Genomic DNA, 12,211 nt, shown 5'->3' on the forward strand with positions numbered 1-12,211 from the left:
AAGACTCTTTCATTTGTATTGGTTGTATTTACCCAGAATGTCCTGCGCTATAGCTTGCTTCCTCCTTTTGGAATCCAGCCAATATTAACAACCGATATTTATTTCCATCTTGTTGCCATTTACCACTTTAGGGAAAGGGAAGAAAGTTGGTGGTGTGATATTTGTTTGATCATGAGACGGTGAGAGCTTTGCAGCACTGGATTATGAGTAGTTTAACTGAAGCAGAGGTTAAATAAACAATACAGTACCAGTAAATATTGGTTATCGGCCATAAGAGCAATATTAATTGCAATATAAATGTCAAATTTTCGTGTCAGTGCATCTCTAATTTAAATAAACCATTAAACGCCAATACAGTCTAATACACAGAATCTCTAAGTCCAGATTTTATCACTCCATGGTCATGCTGCTCATATTATGGAGTGATGAGCGCATCTCTACCTCCTGGACATGATTTCACATATCAGGAAATGAGAAGGGGGTCTCTACCCTTGCAGCCCAGGAGGGGTGCTAGAGCTGAAGATAACCCAGCAAAAGCCGGCAGTCGGAGGACATGACATGCTTTGCGGCTTAAATAGTCCGTCCAAACTGGAGGGGAAAGCTTCAAAATGTGTGAAAGATCTCGCAGGCAACGCCTCGTTGATGTCTTAACGGAGTGGGGGGTTTTCCTCTGTGAGATTATGCTACTGCAATAAAAGATTAATTTATTTGAACACTGTTCATATATCTTTACCAGCGGTGTCAACAAATGTGCTCTCTTCTTGAAGAAGCTTTTTAAAGTGAAGAGGATTTGTCTCTACCTGTAGTCTTACTGAGACTCGGTCCATTGGAGGAACCCCTCTGAGGGATGATTCTACATTTGCTGCAGAGGCAACTCTTCTGAAAACTACAGTGGGTTTTACTCACAGGCACGAAGAGTCTTGATTGGATTTATTTCCTCTGAAGGCCTCAATTCATCACATGCACACAAAAGACTTGGCTGGTGACCAGAAAGAGAAGTGTATATTCTCCTTCGGAATCATCTCTACTTCTTATTTGGTATGCAAAGCCAGTGGAAGCAACAAGGAGACGAGACAAAAGGCTAAAAATATGGACACCCACCAACTGAGCATGAAATAAGCTGAATTAAATGGATTGATTTGGGTTCAAATACACCCCTCCTATGAGGTGTTTTTTTTTTTGGTTGAAAATTTGAAGATGTGGTACAATGTGGGAGGAGAACATCTTTAAAATCAACTGCGAATTAATCTGAGAAGCAACACACAAACCTCGAAGACAGCCAGAGCGTAAGGGTGTCCCAATCTCTCTGCAGAGGACATGTGTGTTCTCCGGTGAGCCCCGTTCAGGTCCACACTGGCTATGAGATGCAGTTTGGAGTCGACCCAGTAGAGGCGCCGGTTGGCTACGTCTGAGGAGAACACACAGACGCACATTAGGAGGAGGAGGGAGGGCTTCCCCAGACTCAATAGAAATCGATCGTCTCTGTGGTAAGCCTTCATGCACTCCGACCGACAAATCCCTTTGGTTGGAATGGATTACTTTTTTTTTAAATGTCAGATTGTCAGTGTTACACAACACAGAGATTTACGGATCCAAAACACTTGAAATATTATTTCAAAGCAACAGTATTTTTCTTAAAGGGGCAGTATTATGTATGTTCCAGGAACACAGTGCCATTTTATAGCATAATTACGTAACTCAGTTGTTAGAAAAATGCTCTATATATTAAATATGACTTAAAAGAAAGTAGACTTTATAATTTAATGCATTGAAATTGGATCTTTGTCCCTTTAAAAAAAATCCTGCTCTTTCTGAAACTCCACCTTCAGGAAGTCAAAACAATATTTCTCCTCTATGAACCCTTTAACAACGTTTTTACAAACTTTTCACTGAGACGTAGCTCATATAACGAGTTCAGCTGCCGCACAGTTCCAACAGGTCTTTGCTATTTGCTGCTGGCTAGTCTGAAGGAGCTGATTGGGGGACTCACAGGAGGAAAAAGGGAGGGACTGCTCTGTGAAGCAAAAACTTGGAAGCTTTTGGTGTTTTGCATAGCTAAATGGTTGCCACAGGTGATTAAAGGATTTCTCAAACAAGCATGAAACAATCAAGGCAACACTCCAGGTATGTTTTTGATGAGGGAATAACATTGTAACTTGGTGTAAAGCTCAAAAAGGAATATTTAGCACAGTATTGCCTCATTAATGTAGTTTTATTGTCCCCACTTACCTAGAGTAATGCCATTGGGCCATTCAATATTTTCAGACACCAGAACCTGCCGATCCACTCCGTTCATTCCAGCCTTCTCTATCTTGGCTCGTGTGCCCCAGTCTGACCAGTACATGAAGCTGAAAGAAAGATAATAAATTCATTATTCTATTTGGAATATTTTGATAATAATAAAAATGTGCAACGCTAAAAACAGAAATAAGGAACCCCTCATAGAACATTGTGACTAGTCTGCTACATAGCTCCTTTAGCAATTTACAGAATATTCCTGTAAGTCACAATAGCATGTCCAGTATCTAAAAAATGACTTTTAGGTAACTAAAAACATCAGAGTATTCTTTATGTTCTTGTGGTTCAGTTAAGTCTGGATATGTAAAATCCTGAATTTCTGTGCATCACAACTTGATCTGATAAATTATATGAAAATGTTTCTATATAAAACTGTTCAGACAGCTTCTCAAGTGAAATGACCATATATAAAAATCAGTAAAAAAAAAGAAAAAAAGAAATCGGACTTTTGACCTTTAACTCCAGGATAGAGATGAGTGGAAACGTATTTCATTTGTTTAATGTCAGACGGCTCAACCGAAATTCATATTCGAGTTCACCGTCACAGTCATCTTCAATAATTTAGCCTGATGAATAAAAAAGTCCAGAATAATTGCCGTCTTGTGTCTATAAACTGAGTCTGACACCATATTATGCTGATGTGTTGTAAATTGTTATGCAAATTCACAACATGAACCTCATTAATTAGCATAGATTTTAAAATTAGAAGGTCAAATAAAGGTTTTGTGCGGAAGAAATAATCACAACAGTTTTCATTAGCCATCATTAATGATGATTAAAAGTACTATTAAAATTATTAATGTTTTGTTTCACTAACCAGGGTCAATTACTGATTTAATGCCTGGTTGGAAAAGAACATTGGCAGAGAAAAGTTGATCTCCACTCATCGAGGTTATAAATGATGTATTTGAAATGTTATTTTGAAAAGTTGAATGACTGGTAAAAAAAAAAAACAAGAAAAACTTCAATGACTTTCAGAGACGGGTCATGTTTGCACAGGTTTGCATTCATTGCAGATTTTGTCTAATTCACACAGTTTCACAATAATAAAGACAGACTCAAATATTTATAAATACATAGACTAGAGCTGCAACAAACGATTCCAATTGGAATTGATTATTATAACGATTATTCTGACGATAAAAATTAGCACATTCTACATCATTTTAATTTTCTACTTAGCTTTTTTTTTTTTACACAATATTAGAAATACGATAAAATATATGCAAATAATTAAATTCCTTTCTTAAATGAGTTTTTTTTTTTTTTTTGCCTAAAATGCAATAACACCACTGGGAGAAGGTAGAGCTATTCCTTATGAGCAGTTCTTTGTAGAACATATTTACAAAGGTTTTGTTTTTATTTCAAATGCAAAATGTATATATTTTTTGGGAAGATTTTGGATTAATTATTGCTCTTAATTATTAATTATTGAGTGTGTTGTTTTTAAAGCAAATTTAATTTTTTTGAGTCTGTGTACTCCATTGTATACTCTGAATTAAATTAGTTGACAGTTATTTCAGTAATCAATTAATCACAAATAATTGTGTAAGCCCTATATTATTTGTCTAAAAATCCTTTAAAGAGTGCAGAGAAACTACCTGCTACAAAAGAACAATTCATATGTATCAATAAAAGTCCAAACTTAATAAGACATTCATGTTAATGATTAATCAATTACTAAACGGCTTGAAGATTATTTCAATAATCGATTAATCACAATTAATCCGATTAATCTAATTAATTGTTTCGGCCCTAATGCACACTCCATATTATTTGGTTAAAACTCCTTTTGAGAAATGCAGAAAAACTACATATGTCAAGAAAGGAATTTAAATGCATCAACAAAAGCAATAAATTAACATGACATTCATTTAAATGTGGAAAAAATGAAAACTGCCCTGTAAATGGCGCTGGCGGCCATGTCTGCACAATTACCCGTGGTGGGGATCCAGCGCTATGGCCCGGGGCTCGCTCAGGTCAGAGTTGATGAGGACACGCCTCTTGGTGCCGTCCACTGAGGACACAGAGATGGATTTGTCTCCCGAGTCGGTCCAGTACAGGTTGTGTTGGAGCCAGTCCAGCGCCAGGCCCACAGGAGTCTGCAGGGACGAATCCACCAGTGGAACCTGCTGGGAGGGGTCGCTGGCCTCGTGGATGAAGGCGCTGCAGGGAGCGAAGGGAGCAGAAAAAAGGGGGAAGGGAATGTCATAGGAGGCAGAGAAGGACACAGAGGGCGAATGTCTCTTTGGCACATTGGTTTGATACATTTTTCAAGGTGCAATCACAGTAACTTAGATATATAGAGTACCTGAAATCAGCACTGTGCTGTGAAGTCAATGAGCAGCAGAGAATGAGGTTACTATGGGAGTTGTAGCCTTGGGCCAGCACAATGCAGGTTCTTTCCGGGGTTATTGTCCTTGTTGGGTAAATCGCTTATCAGAATAGACAAGTCTTCATTTGAGGCTTGCCCAGGTCGCTAATCATTTGGACCCGGCAGAGGTGCGAGGAAAGGGCAAAGCAGCTAGCAAGAATTTCAATTTCAGTTTCTCCAGAGAGGTGGTTCTTTTAATGTCTATGTTATAAAAAGAACACGGCGCTCCAATTAGAATGCTCTGGGGGACAAAATATGGTTTGGATAACAAAAAAGGAGACGTGAGCCGAGTCTCATTACAATCAAATACAGCTGAATCTCATAAGAGAGTATTAAAAGACATAATTACCTAAAATAAAACCCTGTCGATTCAGATGTGTATCTGCATCCCAGAGACTTTGTTGTTGGAAATTCTTAATTCAGGCAATGTTTTAGATTAAATGATAACAAGAAACAATATGAAAAAGATGCACTCCAGCAACCCAGCCTCACTAGTTTGCAAGATGAATTAGGAGGGTAAGTACCAGCCAAGTGTTGCTAATCAAATCCATTGTTGAGATGATCATCACCAAGTGTGACTGCCTTTAAAAAGCAGAATTTTTTTTTTGTATTTGATTGTGTACAGAAGGCGGGTTTGTGTAAAAACGATGCCAGAGACATCAGCTACAACATTAGAGAGGCAGATTGTATAAAACTATTTTAAAAAGAACTAGGCTATCACTATTAAAGAGTTTAGGGATACACTGATCAGAGATTTGTGGTTGGTTTCTTATACTTAAATTTAAGACTCTTTAAAACATTTTTAAGGCCATTAAAACAAATTAAGACCTGTAAAATGCAGAAATTTACTACAAAAATTGCTAATAAATAAATCATTATGGCTTGGCAACAGAAGTGAGACAATGGTGAAGACGAATGTCATCCAGCCAGCTGGCGATAAATTTGCACTTTCCCATGATGGACGTTAAAAAGTTAGCAAGCTTGCAAGAGTTATATTAGCAGCAAGTTTTTTCTCTGTAAAAAGCTAACTGCCCTAAAATGTCCTGATTGAAATTCACCAGGACATTTTCTTTTCTCTACTTAAATACTGTTTCCTTTGTACTTGTTCTTATGTCACTGGCAGACAAACGTTATGTTTATTCTGGAAACAAAAGAAGCAATTATTTAGGAAAATCAAAGGAAAATTAGCGGCTAGTTAACAGGAGCCACAACAACCTTGAGACACCGAATCCAGTGAAGATGTCTGTGCACAACTCCAACTTTAGCATAACAGTAAAGTTATGCTAAAGAGTGAATTACATGGAATATACTCCTGTATATTGTCCTTCATTGTTATTCATTGAAACCTTTAAATCTTGATGTTCCAACAAATGCTACTGATTAAGATCGAAATTGCTAATAGCAGAAGCTGCCAAATGCAAACTACACATTTGAATTGTTTTAAGACATGCAAAGCAAAGATTTGAGAGAAACTGTTTATGCATAAAACCTGAATTTCTTTATTTGGTGATATTCTCAAATAATTAAGCTATCGTACCTGTAGATTTTCCTGTGGAATCGGTCACACCAGAAGACGCGGTTGTTGGCCACGTCCAAGTCTAGAGCCACGGCGTTCTTCTGTGTAGACACAACCTGGCTGTAGTCCCTCTTCACCAAGTCGATGCGTCGAATCTCATGGCGGTTAGTGAACAGCAAATATGGGCTTTTCCCTGCAACCAGAGAAAACAAAAGGAAAGGGATTTTTTGGAACATAAAGTAAACATGGATTCAGAGTAAAGGTGCAGACAAATATATCATAGACCAAAACATTTAAGGAAAAACAGGGTTAATACAGGGAACACATTAGAGAAGGGATTTTACCCACTAAAGCGGAGCTGAATAAGCTTTGACAGTTTAGTAGAAAGTTGAGGAAGGGCTCCGGATGGTTCCCTTAATTAGGAATCAGATCTCATCTTGGCGCTCCACAGACTCTTTAAACACAGAGCCAATAACATAATTCAAACCAGCCACTGTATGTGCCGAGCATAAAAGCAAATTAACCGTTCTGTAGAGGGATCAATTTACGATCACAACCCAACAAAGAGATTGAAAACAAAATGTAATTGCTCTCGAGTCAATACATGCAAGACTTGTGAACCGTGATGTTCCTTGTCAGGATGATTTAGACATTAGTTATTACCTAAAGCACTCGGGTTTCGCCTTACAATCAAAACTGCAGGAAACTATTGAGCTCCACCTTCGCAGCACAAGTCAATATTCTAAATATCATGTTTTATACCAAGATAAATAACACAGGAATAGTTACTTAGTGCTGACAATCCTCCCCGGACAATTAAGAGGCAAATAATCCTTCACTGAAATGACGAAACTGTTAGAAAATCGATGAACAGGTCTGAGTGTATTATTAAGTCACATGCTCTTTTGGCAAATATTGATGTGAATCTGATCGCATCACTTAAACAGAAGGTTATCAACTTTTACACAGGCAACTTGCAAAGATAGAAGACAACAAAAGAGAAGTACCTTTGGGAACTGCAAAAAAGAAGAAAAAAAGATGCAACTCCAGCCAGTGTTTTGCCTTTTCTCAGCTGATAGTGAGTAAAAACCAAGACGGGTCAGTTAGCTATTATCCACATCCGCTATTATTCCCCTGGAAGGTGGAAGACACTTTTATAATAGAAATCCTCTTACCTGTTGAGGCAGCAGTCATTTAGACCGCAAGGTTTAAACAGGTGCGTAGATAACAGGGGAGAATAGGGTAAGCTGAGCCACCCTTTGTTTCTAGGAACATTATTCATATAATGGAGGCATTATTAAATTAAGTTTGCGAAAGCAAGAACCTCATGGGTAGAGTTTTATTTCTTAAAAACATTTTTCACTCTTGGAAGTGAATTTAGACCAAAGTAAATATTAGAAAATTTGCTTTAAATATCAATGGTACTGTGTATGAGCTACGACATGAGGTTATAAATCTGACTGAAAAGTGTAGCATTTTAGCTGTGGGTACATATAAAGGAGGGGCTCATCTTACCCCTTACTCAAAATGCTAAAACAGTTTGGTTCACACTCGTTCTGAATGTTTGAAGGGATGCAGAACATCCTAAAATAAATGTAAATATATGTTAGCAACCAAACTAAGATTGCCTTGATGCAGTGATCCTGAAGACAAAATGCTCATCTTACCCTAGTGTCCCCTTCTGCAAAAAACTGGAAGCTACATGTACCAAAGTGGTTCTGCTTTAATCCTTTAAAGAGTCCAGTTCTATCTGTTACAGAAAAGAAAGATGGATAGGAAATTGTTTGCAATATTATGGACATTTTAGCAAAGCTAAGGGTTTACTAGCACTATAGGGAACGAATGGAGTGATCATTCACTACACATAATAACAATTTGAGCATTTCAACACATCAAGTTAACTTTTTCCTCTTGACTCAACAATGAATCATTTTACACTGTTCTTGCAGAACTAAATATCTTGTGATGTACTTGAAAGTTAGCGAGACATAATATGTCTTGTACTAGAGTAAATGACATATACTGCATCTCCTTTCATTTGGGTTTAATTTATGGATACGTCTATCTGAAAACGAAGTATTTAGCTGTATTTTAAAAAAAAAAATCTTAATAATTTGTTGGAATTTATTGCTCTGAAATAAAAATGACCATTGCCAGGTCAGAGTTTTACAAAATCTACAATCTGAAGTTGGCCACAAATTAATTCCATTTGGTCATTTATATTTTCAGTCCCCACAACCAGTTGACCCCATTAGCAAAAAAAAAAAAAAAAATTCTACAATATATTAAAAAACAACAATAATATGAGGGTGTTTGTATGACTACATGTGCTAATTAACTCCAAACACTAAGCTCAGATTCGACTGATTGATACAAGGCTTCAGCCGTAAATCAAATCATAGATAAACACTGTTCCTATGGCAATCCATCAATATATTTTACCCGATTATAATTACTGACCTTCAAGTTGTGCTACAGAAAATGTCAACAAAAATGTGGACGAAATAATCAGAAGAGTAAAATTCCTTTGCTTTGTTAACTGATGGTTTATTGTGCACACTCCTTTCATGTTTGAACTATTGCTAGAGCTGCTCGATTTCCATAATTAAATGCAAAGTGCATTTAGTCAAGAGGACAGTGGACTGTAACATAGTGTTCGCAGGGTTTTATCTGTTTGGTGCGTTCTCTGAATCTATGTCCTTCTAACAGAGTATAATAATACGATCCCAGCTGCAGCCTCTCATCTCCAGAGGCAGATGTGAAAGTTTCTCATTAATACTTTACAGTCCTTTGCTCCATCATTTGACAGTTTGTGTCACAACCTGAGTGTAGTGTTGTGATCCTACACTTTCTCTCTATTTCTGCCCTTTCCTTCCTCTACCCGGCCCGAATCTGCACACTGACAGTATGGTGTTGGGCCAAGTGCTCCAAAAAAAATAAAGCGACAAAAAAAACAGTCATTATACTGTCATCTCGAAAGTCTCTAAGGGGGAAATTGCTGCCATGCTGGAGTCATGGGCTGTCAGTGCTGAGGTGGAGTTTTCTGGGTTTTTTATCGCCTCAACAACAACAGCAGCTGCATTCTCTGCCATTCCCCGTCTAACACTCCATCTCGCACTCTGAAATAAAGAAAGCCGTTATAACCGCATGTTTGTGCCCTGCAAACATTTTCATACCCAACAGATGCTTTTTTTCCAGTCGTGCTCTAACCACCATTATTACTATTGTTATTTGTTTTTATTGGGATTTTAGGCAATGGACTAAAACAAAGCAGTGTGATGATTAAAATTCGAGGGATAATGCGAGGTTTTCAGAATCACTGCTAATTGAGAACTGCACCATGTTTGTATTCAGTCCTTTTGACTCCATATTTTCTAAACCCATCTTTTTTTAAGTTTTGTCACAAATTGTCAGTTATAGGACTGTACTTTACCCAAGCACATAAAATGTTTTGAGTCCATTTAAGGTGGATGTCCATGGGGGTAATTTTAATTTTAAATTTAACATTTTAATTTTACCCCTAACCCCATCTACCAAGGGGTAGATTTGCAATTTTGCCACCGTCTTTCCATTGTCTGATGATGGACTGAATGGTGTCCGGTTAGATGTTTCCACCTCTGGATCTTGTTTTATAGCCTAACTTTGAACCCAGCTGTCCCTCACTGAACAGCTGGGTTTAAGTTAAGAACAAGTCACACAAAAGCCAGCAAGCATTTTGTTTATTGAAGATAAATCTAAGAAGATTTCAGAAGGTTAATAAACGTCCCAACTGACTTGGTTGGAAATTTTCTATATTACAAGTGACAGAAGTCTAAATGTACACAGTTTGTGGGCAAGATTGACTTGCATCAATAGTAACAGTGGTGACTCTCAATCTCAAGACCTCTGGATTATTAATCTAGTATTTACTATACACCGCGACAGATGGAAAAAAAAAAAAAAAAAGCAATTTCTCACCATTTTTACTACTGTTCTCTCAATTTTCTACCTACAAACAAAAGAAAATAGCAATTTCTACACATTGAATTTATTACCACAGTATCATGACGGAAGAAAAGAAATAATGCGAGTTCATTTCTGTTTAATTGTTAAAAAAAAGTCTTTATTTTTTATTTAATTTCCTTTATTATTGTCATTATTGTTACTTTCCACCATTTGACTGTACTTTCTTGATTCCAAGTTCAGCTTCTATTTGGTTATCATTCACCTCCCTTCAGCCGGCCACTTTTCTCCGTTCCTCTCCCTCCTCCAGTATTGAAAGCTGCTTGTCTCATTATTCATAGCTGGATTCTTCTGTTTTCCTGTTGGCTGTCTGCCCCGTTCCATGTCCTGTACGACCTGCTATTCCCCTGCAAGTCTTTCCTTTTGTTCTATTATTAATAAACATTCTGTTCTACAATATTCTCTGCAGCAGGGTCCTCTTAAAAGCTGCAACATGACAGACTTTGAGCTCCAGGTTGCGCTTTCTGACGCTTTTGCCTTCTTCACAGGCTTCTTTGTGGATCTTATGAATTGTTTAAGTCTTAGCTTAGACCACTTTTACCAGCCAGTTTTGGTTGGTTTAAACCTAGACAACATATATAAAGATAAATAGCGCCCACAACTAGAAACAAATATGATACTGACTCATAAATTGGGTCTAAATCAGGGGTGTACAAACTTTCAAATAGGCTCACGGACGGGAAAATGAGGAAAAAAAAGAACATGAAAAAAGAAACAAAACAAAGCCTTTTTTTACCTACTCAACAATAAAATAGGGCAAACCTTTAATGACTAAAGTATTAAATTTTTTGTTGGAAATGGAGATGTTAATTATTGTTGATCCAAAACGTTGAATAAGCGTTCTGCTTTTTTTTTTTTTTTTCCAAGAAAGAGATGATGACTCAATAAATTTCTAAAGATCTCCATTTAAGACAATATGACATTTTCTGTCAGTTCCGAGCAATAAAGAGAAGATTTAGATCACTTTTATTGAAAAAGACGTAGACAAATGTAATAAATCCATTTAAATCAGATCTGGGTCTCAAAGCTTACTGAATAAATGTGATTCTCACAAGAGAATACAAAAAGCCTTGGCATTGAATACATTTCCCATTGTAAATTTTTTATTTGACTATAATAATTTTGCCCTGGTGAAAAATAAAAATATAAATTCTCAACCACATGTGTTAGAGGGGTCAGTTTGCATTATCTTGAATTGGAGTTGTGGACCGCACAAAATCAGTCCAGGGGGCACAATTGGCCCCCGAGCTGCACTTTGGACACCCCTGGCCTAAATACAGCTTCTACTGAAATCAAGTCTGGGAAGTTTGACTATAATACCTGCATGTTTATCAGACATGAATGTTTATTGTGGTTAAATATGAAATTCACAGCACACTTCTCAGATTTAAGTTTTTTTTTTTTCTGACACTTCAAAATTATACACTATAGTTGACATATATAAAATACAGTATAGATCAAAATGTGTGACGCAGGGTGAAAAGGGTCATAGAATATCATCTTTTTCTTACATGGAGCACAGCAATATTAATATATGGAGTGTTGAAATTAAACAATATAAAGGGAGGCTTTAAAATAGCTGCATTTTTATTAAACAAAATAAAAGTACTTACAAATGAACATGATTAATCCAGTTCACTGTTTTCTGTTCATTAAATGAGGCGTGAACTTAGGAGACAACGGCGTTTTTCTCAGCCTCTAGCCGATGAGCATCAAGGTACTTTGAGGAAGTTCACTCCGTTCCCCACTTGTCACCTAACATTTATCAGCATCCTCAAACTAAATTGACTAAATTGATGTAATTTCCCTCCACCTAGATCTGCCAGGTACCCCTGAAGAGTTGATATGCCTATTTATAAATGTTTAGCATGGCTAAACACATCAGGGTGTCACTCAGGAAACTCTAAAGTGATGAGAGCCAGTGGTTGGAGTTGGCCAGTGAAAAAACAAAAAGACAAGGCTGGCTGCTCTAGTTGTGCTTGCCATTTGTATGTTTTTAGGTGCACAAACAGCTGCAAAAT

General features: G+C 37.1%; 1 protein-coding gene across 3 annotated transcripts in view; it reads right to left on the reverse strand.

The window, feature by feature from the left end:
• Positions 1-12,211, reverse strand: part of LOC114147047 (low-density lipoprotein receptor-related protein 8-like) — a 96,615-nt gene that overhangs the window by 12,273 nt on the left and 72,131 nt on the right. For all 3 annotated transcript variants that reach the window (XM_028021580.1, XM_028021581.1, XM_028021579.1), the window contains exons 10-13: positions 6,210-6,381; positions 4,237-4,464; positions 2,230-2,348; positions 1,269-1,408 (exon numbers count right to left, since the gene is read on the reverse strand). In XM_028021580.1, the coding sequence (XP_027877381.1) occupies positions 1,269-1,408; positions 2,230-2,348; positions 4,237-4,464; positions 6,210-6,381 (659 nt within the window). The remainder of the gene's footprint in view (positions 1-1,268; positions 1,409-2,229; positions 2,349-4,236; positions 4,465-6,209; positions 6,382-12,211) is intronic.

Source organism: Xiphophorus couchianus, chromosome 6, assembly GCF_001444195.1.
Source record: "Xiphophorus couchianus chromosome 6, X_couchianus-1.0, whole genome shotgun sequence".
Classification (NCBI taxonomy): domain Eukaryota; kingdom Metazoa; phylum Chordata; class Actinopteri; order Cyprinodontiformes; family Poeciliidae; genus Xiphophorus; species Xiphophorus couchianus.